This window comes from Acipenser ruthenus, chromosome 14 (assembly GCF_902713425.1).
Source record: "Acipenser ruthenus chromosome 14, fAciRut3.2 maternal haplotype, whole genome shotgun sequence".
Lineage (NCBI taxonomy): Eukaryota > Metazoa > Chordata > Actinopteri > Acipenseriformes > Acipenseridae > Acipenser > Acipenser ruthenus.
In genome coordinates this window covers 2239586-2263067 of record NC_081202.1, presented here as the reverse complement: position 1 = coordinate 2263067, position 23482 = coordinate 2239586, and the positions used below count along the sequence as shown (strand labels likewise).

At 40.9% G+C, this 23482-nt stretch overlaps 1 protein-coding gene across 10 annotated transcripts in view; it reads right to left on the bottom strand.

Moving 5' to 3' along the window:
• LOC117419805 (ATP-binding cassette sub-family C member 9-like) overlaps positions 1 to 23482 on the bottom strand; it is a 75761-nt gene that overhangs the window by 24154 nt on the left and 28125 nt on the right. For 5 of the 10 annotated variants that reach the window (XM_058985543.1, XM_058985549.1, XM_058985542.1 and 2 more), the window contains 17 exons: positions 23312 to 23417; positions 19465 to 19503; positions 18713 to 18751; positions 17575 to 17676; positions 17071 to 17155; positions 16125 to 16205; positions 15341 to 15478; positions 13684 to 13809; positions 12844 to 12946; positions 11431 to 11684; positions 10697 to 10860; positions 10283 to 10352; positions 9325 to 9482; positions 8454 to 8546; positions 3388 to 3490; positions 2294 to 2404; positions 1 to 74 (listed from right to left, as the gene is read on the bottom strand). The exon at positions 1 to 74 is cut by the window's left edge and continues 47 nt beyond it. In XM_058985543.1, the coding sequence (XP_058841526.1) occupies positions 1 to 74; positions 2294 to 2404; positions 3388 to 3490; positions 8454 to 8546; positions 9325 to 9482; positions 10283 to 10352; positions 10697 to 10860; positions 11431 to 11684; positions 12844 to 12946; positions 13684 to 13809; positions 15341 to 15478; positions 16125 to 16205; positions 17071 to 17155; positions 17575 to 17676; positions 18713 to 18751; positions 19465 to 19503; positions 23312 to 23417 (1846 nt within the window). The remainder of the gene's footprint in view (positions 75 to 2293; positions 2405 to 3387; positions 3491 to 8453; positions 8547 to 9324; positions 9483 to 10282; positions 10353 to 10696; positions 10861 to 11430; positions 11685 to 12843; positions 12947 to 13683; positions 13810 to 15340; positions 15479 to 16124; positions 16206 to 17070; positions 17156 to 17574; positions 17677 to 18712; positions 18752 to 19464; positions 19504 to 23311; positions 23418 to 23482) is intronic. The other 5 variants (XM_058985550.1, XM_058985551.1, XM_058985547.1 and 2 more) reach the window with 2 other exon arrangements.

The window sequence follows — 23482 nt, the reverse complement described above, 5'->3', positions numbered from 1 at the left end:
ACTTTCTTCACTGCTCCCATCTGCACCTCCAGATCTGCCAGGCTCCTCACCACCCAGTTCAGGTAGTTAGTCACCTAGGTCAAAGAAAGATAAAAGTAACTGAGTACTGCTGAAATTCATAGAAAGAAAGACATACTTAAATACATTAATATCTGTATTTGACAAAAGCAGTAATCTGTTTGTCGCAGATTTAAGGAGCTCAAACCCTGTCCTCCTCAGTGCCTGAATACATGTACATGGATGTGGGGGTGTTCATATATAAGTTAAATAATAATTGGGGTGGTGGGGTGGGGTGTAGGGATCAACAATTCGGATGCAGGACCATTATTGAATTTAAGTTGCATTGCTGTGCATTCTGGACCTCAACACACACCCATTCTCCCCCTAAAAAATAAAGTACAAAAGATTTATAAATGACAATCACAACATCCATTTAAATATATTGAGCAGCATGTACATACATGTAAGAGCTCAAGGTAGGTGACAGAGTTTAGTGATTATCCTGTTTTCCATAACATATATCCTTAAATAGCCCAACAAAAGTAATGTGTGCTTCAAACTGCACGTGTAAGATGATGCATGGTGATTTGAGAGATTAGCTCTCCTTAAACAGCTTCCAGTGTTTACATTAAGAGACTATGCAGGTCACAAGGAGCACATAATGACCTGGGGTTCAGACTTTTTCTTTTTAATCTAAACAGAACAGTCTCAGAATATTCTCAAACCCTTTTCAATGATGTCTAATCTGTTATAATCAGTCATAGATCTTCAGTTTGAAAGCACTGATACAGCCGAATTCCTCCTGGTAGATGTCTTGGAAAGTAACTACAGGAGGCCTGGATTTGATTCTCAGTTAGCTCATATTTCATGTGGAGTTTATTAGATCATCATTTTTAGGTAAGAAGACAATTATGGACCATTATGGTCCCTACCCTGAAGCGCCGGAGGAATCCACCCATCCTCAAGCCCACCCGAAGGATCGGGAGAAGGTGGAACTATGTGGACTCGAGGGTGGGTGGTTATGCTTTAGGGGAGGGGGTGGCCTTGGAATGGCCGGTCAGTGTTGCACACTTGGGGGGAGGATGTGTAGCACAGTGTGGATGGGGTTGAAATCATCCCCACAGTAAAATGTGTGGTTTTGTTTAAACGTAATTGTTTGATTGTATTGCTGTATTGTTTAATGGAGTTTGTTAATTGTTTTATGGCTTAATTATCCCCTGCACCTGGTGAGTATTATTAAATTGGAGCCAGGTGCAGGGTATAAAAGAAAAGCAGTCAGTTTGCTCGGGGCTGCTGAGAAGAAGGAGGCAGAAAGTAGTACTCTGCTTCCTGGCAGTCGTGAGGAAAAAAAGGTGCTGTACTAAACCTGTGTGGTTTTTGATGTTTATTGTTTAGTGGGGAAACAGCCTAGCTGTCCCACTTGTAGTCAGGGTGTTCCTGTGTGTTAGTTAGTGCTCGTACAGAGCTAGGTGTTTATTTTGTTTGTGGGTATTTTGTGTTTTGTTTTGTTCATTGGTTCTGTATTAAAATTTAGCGCAAAAGCGCTTTCAAACCCTCCATCTCTGTGTCTGGGTCAGTATTTTAAAGGGCGAAACGAACCCGAGCCGCAAGGCTCATTTAAAATATATATATATATATATATATATATATATATATATATATATATATATATATATATATATACAGAGCTCTACAGAGACAAGCTACCAGCCCCTGGAGGACAAAGGCCAGCTCTGCAGGTGTCCACTTTGAGCACCTGGCCAGTAGGGGCTGTTATAGCATGATGAGAAGAAACTGGCAAGTTTGGCTCCCAAAACCGCAGGAGTGCCAGTCAATGTGATACCCCTTGTGGAATCCCCCGCAACAACACCCTGACTGTACGACTCACCCAGCACACCACAGTCATGCCTTTACCAGGTGAGCCCATTTGGGGTTCTAGGGATCTCATTTTAAAGGCAGAAGTTTTGCTATTATCGTCTTGTAGGTGTCATGTTTTTTTGTTAAGCATGGCCTTGAATGATTGCTATAGTGTGAATGTAGGCATACACTGTCCACCCTGTAGCTACAATACAAAGTTAAATAAAAAGCTATAGTTTTAACTGAAGGTTTCAGATTCCCTTCTTCAGACATATGAAATATTACCCTTTAATTGAATTCCATTCCATCTTCTATTCATCTGAACTTGAAACAGGTGCAACAGATTTAGGAGAGTTCAGAATTAATTCATGAGCCGTGGCGTAAGAGAAAACATAGATAAAAAATGATTTCTACATCTAAATTATTAAATACTTACTGTAAGAGCATAGGTGAGTCCCAGTCCCACTAGTCCTGATTGAACTCCGTTCTCAGAAGTATATATTGATGCGACAGCAGCTGTGAGTACAATCACAGCACCGAGATAATCCTGCAACCAACACAGAGCAGTGAGACTCGGGCGGGTGCTTAGTGCCTTCCTCAGCATGTAGAAAAGCAGCACACTGTCCCTGCTAAACGCTGAGCTACCCCTCACAAACTTCCTCACAGCTATCACCCACCAATCCCTCTATCAATAACCATCCTCTCGTCAACTGTGCATTGGATATTTAGACCACAGGAGTGGATATTTAGACAACAGGAGTGGATATTTAGACAACAGGAGTGGATATTTAGACTACAGGAGTGGATATTTAGATGACAGGAGCGTATATTTCGTGTTATTTTTAGAAAGCAGACACATACGTATCTCTGGGGATTAGAAGAAAGACAAAATATAAAGCTGTACCCTGATGCCAGAGTGACATCATGGTCTTATCAGTATGAACATGTTTTCATGTATAGAATGGGATACCTAGTAATGCAGTTGAGGCAGAATCACTTGGATCCTTTAAGACCCAGCTAGACAAAGTTCTGAGATCAATCAGCTGCTAGGAATGTGCTTACATGAGCCGAATGGCCTTCTCTCGTTCGTACACTTTCTTATGTTCTTAAATAACTTTCAGTGATCACTGTATTATTAATGTTAATGTATGCATTCATGCCCTCTTAGTCACCCACCTGGGGATTGTGAGAAGTATCACTCCATGCATGAATGCATGCCTTATATATTGTGATAAGCATCATTTGTTACAAAGGGACATGGAATGAATACGGATAATTAAATTCACATGAATTAACAGGGCTGAATTCAAAATGAATGACTTCAGAACTCAGTGGAAGTGCAGTAGATATTCAGGTGTTATTCCTGTGGTATTCAGCCGGAATTCATTATACATTTGCAGTCATTATTTTTAAGGGGTCATGGTCATTGTGCCAGCATATTTATGTGAAAAAGTTGAACAAATGAATATACAGTATCCACAGTGCTAACAGTATCGGTTGTCAGTTTAAGCAGATAACCTCCACACGCACCGTTCTGACCTCCAGCCACCGGTTGGCAGCAGAGAGAAACAAGTAGGCGACGTTGTTTGTGTCAGTCAGCTCCAGCATGCGCTGCTTGAAACGGGCCTCGTGTCTGCAACATAGAAACCAAGCGCTCTGCGTTACTCACACAGCTTTACAGCTAACAGGGTGCATACCAAGTGCACTGCATTACTCACACAGCTTTACAACTAACAGGGTGCATACCAAGAGTACTCACACAGCTTTACAGCTAACAGGGTGCATACCAAGAGCACTGCGTTACTCACACAGCTTTACAGCTAACAGGGTGCATACCAAGAGCACTGCGTTACTCACACAGCTTTACAGCTAACAGGGTGCATACCAAGCGCACTACGTTACTCACATAGCTTTACAGCTAACAGGGTGCATACCAAGCACACTGCGTTACACACAGCTTTACAGCTAACAGGGTGCATACCAAGAGTACTCACACAGCTTTACAGCTAACAGGGTGCATACCAAGAGCACTGCGTTACTCACACAGCTTTAGAGCTAACAGGGTGCATACCAAGCGCACTGCGTTACTCACACAGCTTTACAGCTAACAGGGGCATACCAAGAGCACTGCGTTACTCACACAGCTTTACAGCTAACAGGGTGCATACCAAGAGTACTCACACAGCTTTACAGCTAACAGGGGCATACCAAGAGCACTGCGTTACTGTGGCAATGTGCCCCGCCCCTGTGTGCATATTATGTGTTGTATGTTGCGTGCGTGTGTTAATGCTGGTGTATAGATTGGTACACGGGATATAAACGGGTCTGTTTTTCACGTGTGATTTAAAGATGTAGATTTATATTTAGGCACGAGGAGGGCACAAATCACTTCACGTGCTGGTTAAATGTAATATGTAAGCACGGGGTTGCACGTAATGAATTCACGTGCTGGGATTCAAGTGAATAATTAATTAGTAATTGAATCCCAGCACAACAGTATATATAGAGACACATAGCTCTCACTCGGGGTTGGGTGTTCGGTGAGTGGAGAACGGGATTGGAGACGGAGGGAATTATAAAAGTAAATAGTTAAAATCTGCTCACCGTGTTTGTCTGTGTAGTACGTTTTGTTTGTCTTTTTATTTTGGCGTATAGTGCCGTGTCCGGTGTGTTTTGTGTTTGAAACCTTTTATTTTCTGTTCTGTTTATCAAATGCTGAGCGAAAGCATTCGCTCAGCTTCACCAAACCACACCTCTCTGTCTGTTTATTTCCTGCTTCTGGTCTGACGCCACCCACTCCGGCCATCTTTGTGACAGTTACTCACACAGCTTTACAGCTAACAGGGTGCATACCAAGCACACTGCGTTACTCACACAGCTTTACAGCCAGCACGCTGCATATGCAACATGGCATCAGTCAATGCTAGTGTATTTTTAAGTTAAAGTAAATACAAAAAGATATATAGTGATCTCTATAATAATAAAACAACAATACGTTAGTTAATGATCATATGTTAGGCTTGTTTAACACAAATAGTCTCAGTCATATAGTACATAAATAGTCACACTCAAGAGGCCACGGCGCCATGCACCAGTTGATACAGTTAACCAAATAAAGCCATTTCACATGTGGGCAGAATGATAAATTATTGACACGTGTGGGAATATAACTGAAATGGAAAACTCAGGGCCCTCCTAGCTTCCTTACTATTAATGTACCGTGCTTTAACAATTTCGCATAAATCAAATCTGCAGTACCTTGTGCAGTTACGTTTCAATTCTTTCCATGACTGCGTAGTCTCAATGTTTCCCTTCTGCCTCACTACTAGGCAGGACAATAACTTAGAGTTAGCTATGCCAAGCAGCAAGCCCGAGCAGCAAGCTCAAGCATTCCCTATGTGTACTGAGCTGGAGCAGTTACATGATGTGGGTTCTTTGTTCTGAGTGTATAAGTATCTGGAGTATCAATGAATGAGTGCACTACCAAAACCAGCTTCACTAGAAATAGAATAGAACAGTGCTGAATAGAACAACAAGGAACCAGAACTCATTATACTCCAGCAGCTCTCAGCCGCCAGTCCAGTGTCTCATGTGCAGTAACTATCACGGGACAGCTTGCAAAGCACAGACATGGAATCTCTACAGAGGAAGTCTTTTTACAGCATCACGAGTCTTCAGCCACAACGCAAAGCACTGAAACAATAATACAAGGCAAAACTAATACAAGTTAGGTGTCATCATTTTATTTTTGACCTGAAATATATTACTGTACTTTGGATGCTACATTTATAATACATTTTGATGCAAATATGCTTTAATGGAAAGTATATTAACTGCAGCTAATATTTAAAACAACAAGATCATGAAAGCCCTCGTATGAGTCTATAGCTGTTGGTAAATGTTCTGTTTTCACAGGTGCATTGAGGTTCTTGGTATTTACTGCAGGTTGAGTTCATCCCAGTAGGAAATGGGTAGACCAACACAGTTGGACACGGTTGGAAATGAAGTGGAGATGTTGTAGGCACAATGGCATGGAATTAATAACTATTTTTGATATAAGTACATATCTGGACTAATCTTTTGGATTAATTCTTGAGCACACAGAATGCAGGGCAGCATGTGAACTATTGACTGGAGCAACTTCCGAGCACCCAGCACAAAGGAGGGGGTAGTGAGCTCTCTGACCAGTGGACTTTAACTGAACCCGACACAAAGGAGGGGGTAGTGAGCTCTCTGACCAGTGGACTTTAACTGAACCCGACACAAAGGAGGGGGTAGTGAGCTCTCTGACCAGTGGACTTTAACTGAACCCGACACAAAGGAGGGGGTAGTGAGCTCTCTGACCAGTGGACTTTAACTGAACCCGACACAAAGGAGGGGGTAGTGAGCTCTCTGACCAGTGGACTTTAACTGAACCCGACACAAAGGAGGGGGTAGTGAGCTCTCTGACCAGTGGACTTTAACTGAACCCAGCACAAAGGGGCTCTACAGGATCATAAATAGATCGGAGCAGAAGTTAATGTACTGTGTCAGAATGAAATGTCGAACCTATACTATATGTTTGAAAAGCAATAAGATATCACTTGCACTGTAGTTAAAGGCATTATTGTATGGGGAAACGATATATATAAGCATATATATTCAAGGGATGAGTGTTCACTAGTGCTGTATTGATGTGTATGTTCAACTGTTACCTCACGTTGGTTTTCTAAGTTTTTTCTTTCTGTACCATTAGTATTATTATCTGCTATGATATTTTAACCTACCTTGTTGTGGTTGAGCGTGTTTTGTGTGTTCATCGTAATTCTTCGATCTTATACTCGTCATTAAATAAAATTATTATAATGAGGTCTTAATTAACGTGAATGAATATTCAGATTATTTAATAGATAAAATGTAATGATGGTAATGGTCATATAGTATTCACTCAGGTTGATTAACGCACGGAGATGTAAACTATTTTAATTATTCAAATTCAATTAATTATTAAACAAACTAACGTAATCAGCCCCATAATGTACTTGGGGTAGGAAACACTTTTTTTGCAGAGAGAGTGGTGAAGGTATTGGAATGCGTAACCTAGTTGTTGATGCTCAGTCATTGGGATCCTGATGGGCTGAATGACCTCCTCTTGTTCGTTAATTCTCTTCTTACACCACTACAGATACTCAGTAACTCTTAGTATTTCTCGGAGGGCTGATATACTAGCATTAGTAGAGTACACCTGCCATGCAGAGGGCCCTGGAGCTGCAGTGAAGAAAACCAGGCAGAACTTCACGCACCTTTTAAGGCCTGTCTGTACCGCAGGCTAGCAGCAGGGAACTGCTTGGCTCCGATTCCCTTTTTAATGGGAAGTGTGACAAATGGAAAACCTTGCAGTATTTGAATGTTAAGACAAACTGAAAAGACCTTTAGCCCCTCAGCTTTTCCATTAAACAGCGCTGTGCCAATCCTGACAGGCTACACTGCAAGAGGGCTGAGAGGCAGTTTTTACTGGGAATCCAGTCCACTTCAACAATATCTGCAGGGTGCTCTGCCTGCACTTTGAACCCTGCCGATGCAGTTCTCTGGTTGGACGTTTCTGGATTTTGTTGATAACGCATTTCGTTATCACTTGTTTTGAAAAAGTTATATTTATTATTTAAAATATTATCAACAGTCCTAAAACTCAGTGATCATATTCAGGTACCAAGTAAAGCAGTCATTACTCACAGGGAGATGCCCTCTAACAGCCGATGGGACTTTAGAGTCTTGAAATACCCTTTAAATCAGCGTCATCACTTCCAAGCAGCCGAAGAGATCCAATCCAAACTACAACCGAGTAACACATTTAAAAAGTGTCTCTATTCATACAAATGTTTATTCAGTTTAAAATAGTTTTCTTTGACGCTGAAGGAGAGCTATCAGTATAATGAAAAGCAAATCGCTTGGATTTATGTAAGAAACCTCCTCATATTCCTAGATTCGAATACTTTCTGAATCATGTTATGAGTTCTAAAAAACAAAAAGGGAAGATATTTTATTTAGACGTCTGTACCATGAACATATCACCTTGCAATGTACTCTTATTCACGTCTGCTTCTTAGACTGAGAAACACCAATTGTGGCACTGTGTGTGTTCCTAGGAGCTCCGAGGGCAATCAGAACTGCAATGCACCGCCATGTCAATAAATACAGAAGCTATACGGTATCTGTGAAGTCTTACTCACACTGAGGCCCGAGGAGTCAGCGGGAAGCCTTTTGATAGGCAGTGTTTAATACACTCAGACTCATTCATTTCCATCTGCCAATTCCAAACCAGTGACTAACCTCCTAGAACCAACGGCTTCACAGTGCAGGTAAAGGTTACAGACTTAAGAAGTTTGTGAGGGAAACTTAAAGAATGGCATAATAACAGTAAGTTATGGTCTTAGTTTAGCTTAGCCCCCCATTGAAGAATGTACAGCAGTTCACATTATAATAATTTAAAATCTTGTCTTAAAAATATCCCTTAAATAATCGTATGGATTGAACTACACTGGTATGCTTATAAAGAGAAGGTGAACACTGGTCCTTTGTACAGGACATTGATGCTGAACGATGTATAATTCTATGACCTGAATGCGCGGATGGTGGTGAGGCCCTCAGCGGTTTCAGAGAAGTGGCAGAGCAGTGGCAGCTGGGTGGAGTCGTCCAGGTCCTGTAGGTCCCTGTGAGGGGTGAACACAGGCCAGGGGGTTAGAAACACTGTGGGAGAGCCGAGGGGGAGGGGGGGTAGAAGCACTGTCTGGAGAGTTAGGGGGGTGGGGGTGGTTAGACACTGTCCCGAGAGCTATGGGGGGTTGAGACACTGTCCAGAGAGCCAGGGGGGGTTGAGACACTGTCCAGAGAGCTCGGGGGTGGGGGTGGGGGAGTAGAAACAGGAAGAACAGGAAGGATCTAAAGGCCCTGGAGGGGCCTATAAATCACATTCCAATGGTCAGGCCAGGCTACACATGCATCTGTGGCCCAGCTAGAGGTGTGTCATCCCCCCTGGTCTAGTCCTGCTGTATTCTCCTTACTAAAACAAAACAATAACAGCAAAACATTCACTCTTTTTCTGGGGTGTTGAATGTCTGTGATCAATACCTCACAGAATTGGACTGAAAGAATCTAACGGACGACAGTGAAAAACAGGCTACACACAGAACTGCTCTCCCTGCAAGTGCCTGGTGTTGTTATGCCTTATTGTGTGGGTGTCAGGAAGTAAAACATTACCACGGTAATTTAGCAGTTTTCCCATGCTTTTCCAATGGCTATACTATGCATTGACATTAGTTAATTTTACGTTCTGTATGTGTTTTATCATACCCCATCTTGGCTTCATATTGGTTAACTATGCTTTCAGTATGCTTATTTACACTTTGCTTCCAGACCTACCCTTAATCTAACCCTAACCCTATCCCGGACCCTCTCCCTAATCCTTACCCTAGACATGATTGCACTCACTTAGATGCGACCCTGAAGTACTTCTGTATGAAGTAGAAGGCGACCCCCAGAGGCAGCATGGCGATGAGGAAAACAGGCGTGACGAAGGCGATGACTCCGATAGCTGACAGACAGAGCAGGGTGGAGCGGGTCAGGGACTCCAGAGTCGGAGGGATGTGCTGTTTGGGAAACACACACACACACGCACACGCGCGCACACACACACACACACACAAACGTTTACCACAATATATTTTCCAATAGCATATTTTTTTATATGCTTTACCACACCTCTCTGTCCTTTACAATGTTTACTATGCTTTACCATGCTTTCACTGTGCTTCATTACACTTTGCTACTTTTTTACAATGGTGAATTTTTATAGGGGAAGTGGCTTTCTCTGCTACAGTACAACATTAGAGCTATCAGCAACATGAAAAAGTAGACCACCAGGACCTATAGTATATCTAACTGCAAAAATACATGAACTATGGCAAAATGCCTCCATACACCACCATTTTATGGCACTCACAACTTCTCTAGATAGATGAAGAAACTCTAAAATGACTACCAGGTTTCATCACAATTGTACAAAAACAATTGTCCTGTTAAGTAGATTGTTCTCTGGTGTAACCATAACCCTGGTGCAAGGTGTTAAAATTAAAAAAATAATAAAAAAAAGAATCCTGGACTTCACAGAATGATTTGTTTCAAGTCCTTTCAAGATAATAAAACACTTCATACAAAAGCAAGTGATGCAATGCAGAGTACATTTATAATAAATTCCACGCCATTAAGTTGAAATATATATCATTTTCGTGGCTGTTACACATTAGCATCAGGTAACTGTGGGCTTCCCACTAAGAACAATTATTGAGAGCTGTTCTAACACAGTAACAATGTTGCTGTCTTGCTATTGTAGTAACACTGTGTTGGTGTCACTGGAAATGAAGGGGTGCCAGTGTAGTTGCTTCCTCACCTGATCAATAATGTTGGTGTCAGCCGAAAAGCGGTTCAGTATTTGGCCCAGGGGTGTGATGTCAAAAAATCTGAAAATAAAACAAACCAAAAAGTCTTATCCCACAAAGCCTTTAGAGTAAAGCTTCATTCTGTTTGTAAGTTGTATGTATGTTGCAAATTAAAACAGGGACCATAGGATTGCAAGCAATGTCAGAGTTTGAAGTTAAATTTATTTTAATATCTTGTTAGAACTTTAGGGTTATCAACATTCCATCTGGTAAGACACTATATATATATATATATATATATATATATATATATATATATATATATATATATATATCGTTCCACATGCAGTTATTAGTGCAATAACCATGCAGAATGAATTCATGCCATGTAAATCATGTGGCTCCCCCCATGGAGCTCGCACTACCTGATTGGTGCTAGAATGATTTTGTTGAGAAGATTGTGATGGAGGTTTCTGGCTGCGGACAGACCCATCCACTCCACAGTCAACGAGGCGATGAGGCAGAGTACAATCCCAGAGCTGCAAAGAATACTGAAGCCGGTGGTGTAGTAGGAGAGATCAAAAGGAACCTAGAGGCAAAAAACACACAGGTTACTTTACAACACAAATGAATTTACAAAGCGCTTCTTACATGAAACCATCCCACGTCCAGTTACAATAACAGCACGTCTCACAAGAGTCCTTTTCACAGTCACCGTGGTTAATCTGCAAATGAAATTTCATTTAGCTGGTTTGCATCCACATATTTCTGAAATGGTTTGGCTTTCACACTGAAACAAATGTTGAATTCAGGTTCATTTCCTCAAGTGTGGTCCCCTTGCAATTGAACTAAAGCACCTTAATTCACACCAAACTAACTAGAGGTGCAAGGGCTTTAAGATACTATTTAAAGATGGTTTCACTGCAGGCTTCCCTACACCCTAGATTTTTACATTTTCAATCAATCTGATATGTCACTATAAAGAAAGATTGCTGACTTGAGCAATCAAAACAAAAATTGATATGCACCACAACCAGGAAAAACACAATTCACGTCCAGTAGGAAGTTAAACAGTGGGACGTCAAGGAGCTTTGACCCCCCCCCCCCCCCCCCCCCGCCCTCCCTGCCCACCTCTAGCTCTGTGGCCCCCTCTCCTCACCATGTCTGTGAGCATGCCGTTGGCGCTGCTGTTGGCGCTCACAGAAGTGTTCTGTGCTCTGGAGGTCCAGGTGGCCAGCCAGTAGTCGATGGCGACGATGACGGAGTGCTTGAGCAGCTTGGAGAAGATCATCATGAAGAGCAGCACGAAGCCCCCCGAGGTCAGGTACTTCCAGCACACCCTCCAGGGGATCTTTGAGCGTCGGCTGGTCATCATCGACATGGTGTCCTCGTCATCCTCCTCCTCCTCCTCCTCTGTGTGTCACGACAAGCATGTAGTCAAGAATGTGGAGGCTGTGCCCACAGCACAGTGACTATGTACCCGCGCTACACTTTTTATTCATCTGTCTTTTATGGTGTAGGAGTGCCTCTCGTGAGCCCTCTGGGTGGGAAGGAGGACAACAAAGCAAAGCTGCTTGTTTATGCCACCCAAAGTGGGAAACAAGAAGACGGTATGCCAGGGGTTCACTTGTAAATAAAAAGGTACCAGATCTTATAATTAATTAAGGAAAAGGGATTGCGTTTTTGTCTCTAGACATAATGTACTCTTCTTGCTTTACAGTAGCTTCCATATATTCCTCAAGTTCTCATCTGCTCGTGGGTTTCGTGCCTCATTGTTGGCATCGGTAACTGCATGTTACTAGCCATGTTTTAACATCAGCTTCAGTTTTGAACAATGCCAGTGGCGGGCCGACTAATCTGATGAGCAGGAGCGACGACACTGTTGATGGTATGAGCCCCATTTTTTGGGGCATCTTGCCGTGTAGGTTGTAAAAAAAAAATAGTAATTTTCTTTACTCACAGATATCGCATCCTAAAATATATAGTTACAGTACACTTTTGGCAATCAGTTAATGGACAGCAAAGCATAATTTTGTATTGTATATGATATGTATAGACAGTTCTTTATTGTTTATTTTTTTCATGTTCATCATTTGTAGATTGCATTTCTTGACTGTCAGATAAACCGGCACAAATGAACTCTTGTGCTAAACCATAAAGAGTTGTAACAATAAGAGACAACCGTACATATTAACTTATTATATTGTTTTGAAAACACAAGAGCATAGAACATAATACAGTAAATGATGTTATCCACATCTTTAGAATTGTTGTCCTTTGGTTGTGTACAGTGCACGGGCGATACTTTACAGCATGATAAGATTTACTGGAATGTTGTCTGTGATTGGCTGAGAGTGGCTTCATGATTTTCAACCCTTCACTAATTCAATACACTCAGTATTCAACTTAACCTTCATGCTAACATTTGTTCAGCATGAATAAGCACATGTTTTAAAATATCACCAATATGACTAAGTGTAGAATACAACTGATGCTGACTGTGTAATGTGAAAGTGAACCCTATAAATCGATACAGCCCACGGCAGGACCAAGACAAAGGGAAGCCGTTTACCTTCGTCTTCATCGTCAATCTGCGACTTGGCTTCTCTTGAGTACAAGGCTCTCCTGAGGTTCTTCCTCTCCAGAGCTGTCTGGCCGTCAGCAACATCAGTGTCCTTCATAAACACAGTGACATTTACATGGGAAAAAACAAAAAAGAAAAGAACAAGACAAATAAAATACATCACAAACGCTCTGTTACACAAAGACATTGAGAAGGCAGCTCAATCTTTTTATTTGAATTTTTTTTATAAAGAGGGTTCAACATTGCTCTAAGTGTAAATGAGTCTCCAGTGTACTTTTGTCTGAAAGAAAACCCAACCTTTATGGCACTTACCCAATGTAATGATTTGAATGGTGTAGGTGCAGTAGTTTCATCTTCCAGAGTACCGTTTTTTAAAATCCATTTGTTTTTTGGAGCTGGTAAGTGTATTTACCAGCATGAAAGAATGGAATAAACCACAGGCACAATTCATACCAGATCATTAAGAAGAAAAGGGTGTATAAGAGAAACATAGGGGTGGAGATCCTAGCAGAAATGACATCACTGCTGGACTGATCCATACGACAGATACTGTACTCTGGGGCCTAGCTATACAGTAAGATAGGATCATTTTATCTTTGATGGTATTATTAATTATCTTTAACAAGATGATAACCAAGATTTATAAACACACTCTTACCTGTTGTATCATTTGCATAATGTTCCTCATAGCCCCCTTACAGTATATCTACTGCACCAGTTGTCAACAATGCAGTGGCAGATTAAATGGACTTCAGATGCAAGAATGTTTTCTTTTTAAGTCCTGGTTATTGCCTGTGTAAATGTTAAATGTAGTTTAAAATAACAGACCTTCTCTAATTCTTGATCCTGTCGGTTCATGAGCGTCTTCCAGTGTTCGTAGAGCTCAACATCATTGTTCTGGATATCCTTCAGCGTTCCTTCTCTGAGCAAAGTACCATCCTTCATAGCAATGATCTGAAAAGAGGGCACGTGTTACAGTACGTCTACTTCAAACACACCTTGCAGCCCCAATCCTACAGCAAGTGGCCACAAAACTAGACAATTCAAATTAGAAACCATCTAGTCATTGTCCTATGGCAGCAATGTGAAAACTGTGTGCAACTATTCAGCAACAATCATGGGAAAGCAGAAATATCTCTGTGACTTCTCAAGGTGTATCTAGAATGGTAACATTTAGTGATGTACTCAGATGAGTGCAACACACTATTACAAGAAACAGATAAGCTACAGTGGCCCAAGATACATCTGCTTCCACTCAATCAGTTCTCCAGGAGCTACACACTGTGGGCTCCAGTAGCAGCACTCTGATTGTTTGGCCAGTCAGTGTGTACACTGTATAATAACATGTATCCAATCTTCACTTGCGAAGAGGCTAACAGCCAAGTCAAACAGAAACTCATCAGCAGCCTTTTGAAGTTCGATCCTGTTTCAACATCAAAAAATATAAACACGTAAGAACTGTTTCTTGTCTTTTATATCAGACTTATTTGTTTCTTCTTGTGCTGAGTGTTTCGATGTGTCAGTAATTCATCCATAACTTTAAAAACTCAATCAGAAAAACAACTAAAGAAATGTCTTAGTCTGCACCACAAACATGGGCTTTTGAAGCAGCTGATTCATCTGTGCTTGCATGAGTTGGATTGTAGTACTGTGGTAAGTTTTCTGAATTTTCATTATCAAATGTGCATTATTTTGAATAAATCAAAACGACCAAGTAGAGGTGGGCACTTTTATCAGATTCTGCCAAGTCAACAGCAGTGTTTTTTTTAGTTAACTATAACTGTAACAAAAATGTCTAATAACAAAAATAAATCATACTTGTTAATAATAAATATAATTATAACAAAAAGAAAATGTAAAATGATAACGACACAACAAAAAAAAAACAAATAACTAAAATAATTTAGTTATCTGATCTGTTTGGTAAAATTGACATTCCATTTACCGGGAGATGAGATATCTCATAACTTGCGCCTTGTAACACAATTTGAAAAACGTTTTTGTTATAGTAACTGTTTCTATTGGACCACTTTGATCACATAATCACAAATATCAAGGTTTTATGTAAATAAAGTACCCCTGTCTGAACTGTCTGTACCGAGTTGCTCCGTAGCACTGACAGCACTACTCTACTGAAATCACTGACCTCCAGCATTACTACTACTACTACTACTAATAATAATAATAATAATAATAATAATAATAATAAATATCATTGTTGTTGTTGTTGTTGTTTGTGTTGTTGTTATTATTTATTAATTTGTCTGACGCCATTATCCAAGGGGGCTTACTAATAGAAAGTAAACAACTGTTTAACTTTATTGCTACACTCCAGTGTTTCGATCTGTTAACTAGGAACGGAACACCGCACTTGTACTTTTTCAAAAGTCTCACTCAAACAGATTTCTAAAAGTTGGCAGCCCTGGCGAAGGTAGTTCTGAAATGCAGGACTGAGTACAGAGACCAGTGTGAGTTTCTCAGTTACCCAGTCAGCATGGATCAGGTACTGCAGCTTGTGTGTCACCAGCACCACTGTCCTCTTGTCATCTTGCAGGAACTTGAGGATCCCCTCCTGCATGAGGTGGTCACTCAGGTGGATATCCAGTGCAGAGAAGGGGTCATCCTGAAATCAAAGAAATCCACTGTCACTCGCAAAATTCACAGCCAGCATGGACTAAATGGAAAAATCCATTGGAAAACACTCTGTACACTGACCGTTTAAACAAGGTCAAGCGAGGAGCAAAGCTTCTCCTTCAATTATCTATGGCAATGAGTTATTAGCATTAGAATGTGCTGGAAATATGGTATTTTTATGCATCGTCTAGAGGAGGGGAACAGTCTTTGTCCAGCTGAGTCTGGCTTGATCTAACTAAACCAGTGGCAGGCCTCCCATGATAAAAGACACCTGCTTCATTGGAAACTAACCAGGTGCAGGATCTTCCCAGCTGACAATTAACTGCAAACAAACTGAACGTTACACTGTTTCTAAAAAACGTGCTAGTGTTCCTGGCACAGGCACAGAGGTTTAAGACCTGCTCCACAAAGCACAGAGGCATGGTGCTAATGTCTATGATTTCTGCCCAACACAATATCCAAGGCTTGCATCATCACAAGATCAGTCAACAGAATGAATGACTGGCTTTCGTGTTTGTCCGACTTCGTATATCAGCAGAGCTATTAATTAGTTTCATACTTGAGGGACTTGTTTCCATCTTATTATCCAAGAACAGTAAAGCAGTAACAAGCTGCGGTGCTCGATCGGTCCTCACCAGGAACACGATGTTTGTGTTCTGATAGAGGGCTCGTGCCACACAGATCCTCTGTCTCTGGCCTCCGCTCAGGTTGATTCCCTGTGGAAAAGGCAGAATTGCAAATAACGTGATTCCAGTAGTAAACAAAGGCTTTCACACATGAAAATACAAAGCAGTCCAACACACTCTTTGCACGAATTGTTCCTATTAAAAACACCTGTCAGCCATGAATAACACAATAGATTTCGCCATCGACAGATGGTAATCATTTACACTCAGCTGAACCCAAGCTGTTTGTTGGTTGTATTTTATACAGCGCGATAGTTTATTTTAGTATGCATGTGTTTTACAGAAATTAATTATTTTTATTATTTTTTTTGATGTACAGTGGAAAATACATCAGAAATTGGACTTTGCAAAAAGCCAGCATCCTAGCACTCATTCCCATTGTCTCTCAGATATCAGCTATGACCAGTGAGCCACAGTGCCTCACATACTATACCCTAGAATAAACGTATTCATTTTAATTATCACACTCCTATCCTGAATGCAGCTAATATAAATACAAAATAACAAAGCAAACAATTACTGTGATCCACATAGCCCAATTACTGTGATCCACATAGCCCAATTACTGTGATCCACATAGCCCAATTACTGTGATCCACATAGCCCAATTACTGTGATCCACATAGCCCAATTACTGTGATCCACATAGCCCAATTACTGTGATCCACATAGCCCAATTACTGTGATCCACATAGCCCAATTACTGTGATCCACATAGCCCAATTACTGTGATCCACATAGCCCAATTGCTTTGGCCATTTCTACAGCATGTTACTTTTTAAAAGCTGCTATAAGAATAGCTGGAAGACAATTAGAATGCAATCCCAGTGACTGTCTGGGTCAGAGATATATAACACAAGAAGGAAGTCCCCCGACAATAACAGCTGCCTCCTACCCTTTCTCCTATCTCCGTCTGGTCTCCAAAGGGCAACAGGTCGATGTCAGGTTGCAGAGAACAAGTGTCTATAACAGCTTTGTACCTGAAACAACAAGTGTTCTCAGTCAGGAGGACTAAAGTAACTGGATTTCTTTATTTGTTTTCTCTACTAGAAATATCCAGATATGTATGCAGTTGTTAATAAAATAGTTAGTACCTAACTAACCCAGGTGAACTGTTCCAAGTCATTAAGAAACTGCAACACTTAGAGTCATGTGTACTGGTGTTTTTACAGTATTACAATTAAGACGGTCAAAAACACCTGATTTCTTTGAACATTATGTGTGTGAATTCTCAATGAATCAATACCATTTCCGTGAATAACGATGTGCAAACTGATGATTTGCCGCTGTGTGTATTTTGTGATGACTGTGTACAGTAGTACTGGTCTGTCACCATGCACCATGCTATCTGAATGCTCCTGCCTCACAGGGTGTGGTCTGGCTGCTCAACAGGCCTCACCTCTGCTTGTTAAAAGGATTCCCGAATGTGATGTTCTCTTCCACTGTGGCGTTCAGCAGCCAAGACTTCTGAGCAGCATACGCCACAGAGTTCCTGTTTTTACTATTTATGAAAAAAAAAAATGCATAGAAATATTACAACAAAAAAATAAAAAGATAAAATTGGTTTGAAATACTAAAACGCCAAACCAAGACTAGCCATATTAGATACCATGTACAAAGTAGAAGGCTGGCAAAACAAACATGGATGAAGTAATGGAGTAATGATAAGTTATGGAACAGATGTTATGCAGGGGGCTGCACGTCACCATGTACAGAACAACACAGCCACGCTGGGAGACATGTAAATAGGACCCCACTCTAAACATGGGATACAGTGGTGGTGTTACTGTGCTTATCCGATGTGCATACTCATTCAGAAATATCAATTTGGATTCTGTCTGGTGTTCAAATGCAAAGACAGAGAGACGGGGCAAATCACACTGCGCCGCTAAGCAGATGCAAAGCAGATGCAAAGCAGAACTTATTCTCTGAATGCAATACCCCGCTTTCGATACCTTGTACTTGCAATATAGACGGAATACTCAAGTATTGTTTTCTCACGAAAATGGCAGCAGGCAATGCACAACCCCAGCCATCCTCATTCGTGGAATAAAGACAGTACTGCATGAACAATCACGTTGTATTTTCTATTTATTCTATTTATTTTCCCTATTTCAATAGCCACCGCTTGATGTGCCAAACACTAGCCAGCCGAACAGAGTTTCACAATCTGAAAACCATTTTACAGCGTTGGATAAACAGAAATAATGACGGCTGCTTGTTTAACGACAAAATGCTACGTTCACAAATAAAGCCTTCATTTTTCACTACGCAATTGGAGCCATCGCATATCCTCTATATCCCAAAAGGCTGACCAATGGAATGATATGAAAATAGCAATTACCAGCTGAATTGAACCCAAATTCGATTGAAATACAGACTCCCAGCATGTCTGTTTGATCTGTTCACATGTAGAATTACTGTAACACCATTAGCTTCTACAACAAGCATGGGAGGAGGATAAGTACTGGAGATAGCTGGATGAGCTTCTGGAAGAAAATGATGCATTACTGCTGAAAATAAAGACTGGAATGTACCTCTGCATGGCTTCAAACGAGGGCTCGGGGGCATGAAAGCTGCAAGTTACGGTAAATGGCATTAGGTAAAGGCTGTTTGGACCAGATAATTTTTAGACATACATTTATAGTGTATATTAACTACACAGAGCCACACAACCCGATACGGCAAAGCCAAACTCTTTAAAAGGGCGCCACTTAACCTTGTGTTCAAAACCAACCTAAAACAAGGAAAGACCAAATTGCTTGTCATTTAATAGCTGCAGTACATGTATACCTAGAGGATGCATGTAGCACAGGCTGTATCCACTCAGGAGACTGTTATATTTTTGCACGTTCAATGTGCTCCATCATTTTCGCTTACGTAACCACAGCTGACAAAGGCTTTAGAAATACGGGCAAAAAAATCACTTGGAAGGGTCACCAGATTTACAGTGAGGTTCAACATTTTACAGCGGAGTGTTTTGACCCTAAACCCTGAATTTAAATGTTTTGCCTTTATTGTAAAGTGTTACCAGGGATGGTATACCACACATTCCCATATGTATTTCAGGTAGAATAAAAGAGTATGGGTGTCGTGTAAATTCTGGAATAAGTCGTACCCCAAAACCAGTGTAGCAACCAGCTGTAACTGTATTCTCCCTGGCAAGTGAGTTTAAAGCCATATTACTTTATTACTGAAATGTCCTTTCTTCTATTTCCTTGTTGAATTAAATAAGAAAAAAACAAATAGGAATAAAAATAAAAAGAACTGAACTCTCGTTGGTAAATACCTTGGGTTCCCCTCGTGCATCAGCTCACATTCAGGTAGTCTGAGTTTACAGCAGACAGAGATAGGAAACAGAACACAGCCACAGCTTATTGTTAGTAAAATAAGCAGACAGTGGAAACAGTAGCATCTTTCTGACAGGAGAAGGCATGCATGCAGACATACTGTACTTAGATATCAGTGGCTTAACATTAAACAGCATCTTTCTGTGTTGAAATATCCCAGTCACTGACCCATTCTTCTTGTTATTCAAGTGGTATCCTTTTCTGTTTCACTCATCACATCCTGATGACTCAAAAGCAACAAAGCTCTCAGAATCCTGCCTAACACCCAAGTACATCTGGTACACCGTTAACCCGTCCCCCTGCAACACTCTGCCCCAGTGGATGCAAGAAATCCATCAGTATGAACTACCACATAGAACAAACAGGGTGTTGCAGGGGGGACAGGTTTAATGGCTGTACCAGATGTACCTGGAAGTTGAAGTGGAAACGACACATTTCCAATGCAATGCTAACAGATAATTATTATGTAGAATATGGACTGGACCAGATTGGTAAGCAATGGGACGCACGCTGCAGCAAACGAATTGCAGCTAAAAGTTAGGCAAAAGCAAACAGCTATAAAACACATCCTCCACGGTAAGAAAGCACAAGCCTAGCTTAGCCTGCATGCTTTTAAACATTACGTTACCACAGACACTTACATCTTAAAAAAAGAATATTGACTGTGTCTCTGTTTTCAAGGATTATACAGTAAAAATGATAAGGTATTAGTGGGCTGTCCTCTTCACAAGACAAGCTTAGAAGCCGAAGAAATTAGAACATCTGAGGATTAAAGATGTTGAAAGAGGTTTAAAGGATACCTGTTATAATATGTCCCTTTTTGCAGCCCGGTTTCATTAAAAAGGTTATTCTGTTGAGCAGAAGTAGGCTCCCAGGTAGTGGGCAGAGCCTTGAATCTGGTTACACCGTGTAACAATTTTTTTTATTTTTTTTGGTTCCTGGGTAGTAAGTGTTATTTCCTAATTGCTTATGCCTCAAAAGTATAGAAAATGGCTATTATTCCCCACAAACTTTGCTTTTGTGACCAGGACAGTGATATTTTGAAATTTACCTATTTCCAATGAGAAAACGGGTTAATTTGTGTCTTTTCGTTCACATAAAGTCAGAAAAAAACAACATATGAATCCAAATTAACATGTATTTATACTAAAGTAATACAAAAATGACTACAAAAGATTTAGAAGTGAGTAGTTTTTCGAGATTTACGATTATACTGTAAATCACTTTCACGAATCAGCCCCCAAATGTAGTCTCCCATCATGTTCTTGTTATACTGTCCTTGGTAGCGGCGTTCAAAGTCCAGTATATCCTGGTGGAAGCGCTCGCCTTGCTCCTCCGAATACGCTCCCATGTTCTCCTTGAATTTATCAAGATGAGCATCAAGGATATGGACTTTGAGGGACATCCTACAGCCCATTGTGCCGTAGTTCTTCACCAGAGTCTCAACCAGCTCCACATAGTTTTCGGCCTTGTGATTGCCCAGGAAGCCCCGAACCACTGCGACAAAGCTGTTCCAAGCCGCTTTCTCCTTACTAGTGAGCTTCTTGGGGAATTCATTGCACTCCAGGATCTTCTTTATCTGTGGTCCGACGAAGACACCGGCTTTGACCTTTGCCTCAGACAGCTTAGGGAAGAAGTCTTGAAGGTACTTGAAGGCTGCCGACTCCTTATCTAGAGCTCTGACAAATTGTTTCATAAGGCCCAATTTGATGTGCAGTGGTGGCATCAGCACCTTCCGGGGGTCCCAGCCGTACTCATCATACTTCAAGGCGTCCAGCAAGGTCTTGATGCTGTTGTAATCCTCTTTGAGGTGCACCGAGTGAGCCAGGGGAAGAGACGGGTACTTGTTACCATTATGGAGCAGCACAGCTTTGAGGCTCCTGGATGAGCTGTCAATGAAGGACAGTATAACGAGAACATGAAGGGAGACTACATTTGGGGGCTGATTCGTGAAAGTGATTTACAGTATAATCGTAAATCTCGAAAAACTACTCACTTCTAAATCTTTTGTAGTCATTTTTGTATTACTTTAGTATAAATACATGTTAATTTAGATTCATATTTTGTTTTTTTCTGACTTTATGTGAACGAAAAGACACAAATTTGCCTGTTTTCTCATTGGAAATAGGTAAATTTCAAAATATCACTCCTGGTCACAAAAGCAAAGTTTGTGGGGAATAATAGCCATTTTCTATACTTTTGAGGCATAAGCAATTAGGAAACAACACTTACTACCCAGGAACAAAAATTGTGTTACATAGTGTTATCATTAAGTAGAAGGCTGCCACATTTAAACACATATTTAGATTAGCCCTTCCCTAACCATAACCCTAACCCTAACCCTAACCCTTCCCTAACCCTAACCCTTTTAGCTACATTTTAGAGCTGTCCGCCATTAAATGCAGTCAGGAGGTTACTTCATTTGTTATCGTATGCATGGTAATTTAGGCAGGTGGTATCACTGTACTGTTTTAGTGATACTGTATATTGCTTGATCACACAGCTTCTGAATGTTTGTTTTTCCTTTACCTTGATTGCATACTTTCTTTGTGATTTCATCACAACCAATGCAAGTCTATGCTTTGGAAGGGCCCAGTAGTTTAATGCAGTTATTGTGTATAAGCATGTTTAAATATGGCAACCTTAACTGAGAAACAAACGCTTGGGTTTGAGTGGGGTACGGTTCTTGCTGCACAGAACACACTCCTTCTCTGGTACCTGGTTTGAAATGGAAGAAGGGACTAAATGCTCAAGTTATGTTGGTGGTCATTGGTCCACATCATAATTCACCATCACACACTGAACGATAAGGATATTTGCAGCAGTACTTTGTGTGTGCTTGGTAGACGGCACACACCAGATCTGCAACATTCATTTTATATTCGGGGCGCCGAGCCATTGGCCTGTGTCTTCTTGCAGACACGTCTTTTGCATAAACTGGAACGCTTCGTAAATCATTTGCATTCCTCATATATTACAGGCAATGGAAAAACAAAAATACAATAAAGTGTCAAAATTAATCACAGACTTTACAATTCAAATAATCAGGATTAAACATGAACAAACAGCGTGTCTGAAAAGAGCTCTTGTCCCACATCTCTTATCTACTGCCAGGTTCATAAATCCCTTCAAGTCCCAAAAGAACAATGGCATGACATACCACATCACATCCTGGTGTAACAATTAACCGGTCCCCCTGCAACACTCTGCCCCTATGGGGGAAAAACTACACCAATAAGAAATACCACGTAGAACAAATGTATTGTTTCTTACATCCACTGGGGGCAGTGTGTCGCATGGACGGTAATTCATTGGTACACTCTGGTGTACCAGTTGTTCTTAAAGAAAATACATGTTTTAGAACTCTTATGAGGACAAAGGGGTGCTTTAAATGTTTGAGTTTTAAAAAGTTACCAATATGTGGCAACTAAAAATAAAACGATATACAAAGCGATACTAAACAAGAACAGGAATGACATCAGTTACTGTTTTAAACCTGCTCTTTAATTCCTTACTTTACAAATGAATACTAGAAAGTGAAGTCATAACACAGTAAATTAGAATACTGTGTGGACTCATATTGTGCACTGTGATAAAAAAAAGAATGAACCAGAAAAGCAATTTGTGAAACTACTGAAGCTGGAGGATTCTCCATTGCAGCTTGTAATGGCCCACTCTCGCAATGCATTTGAGCTGGAGGATTCTCCATTGCAGCATGCAATGGCCCACTCTCGCAGTGTATTTGAGCTGGAGGATTCTCCACTCTCGCAGTGTGTTTGAACTTACTTGCTCCAGTGCACTTTCCCACCAATCGCCTGCATCTCCCCAAGCATTGCCAGGAGAAGAGAGGACTTCCCACAGCCCACCTGACCCACGATCATAGTCAACTGCCCTGAGGGAAGAACAACCGATGGCATCAGTCCATTGCAAAACAGGACAGTACATCAGTATGTGCAG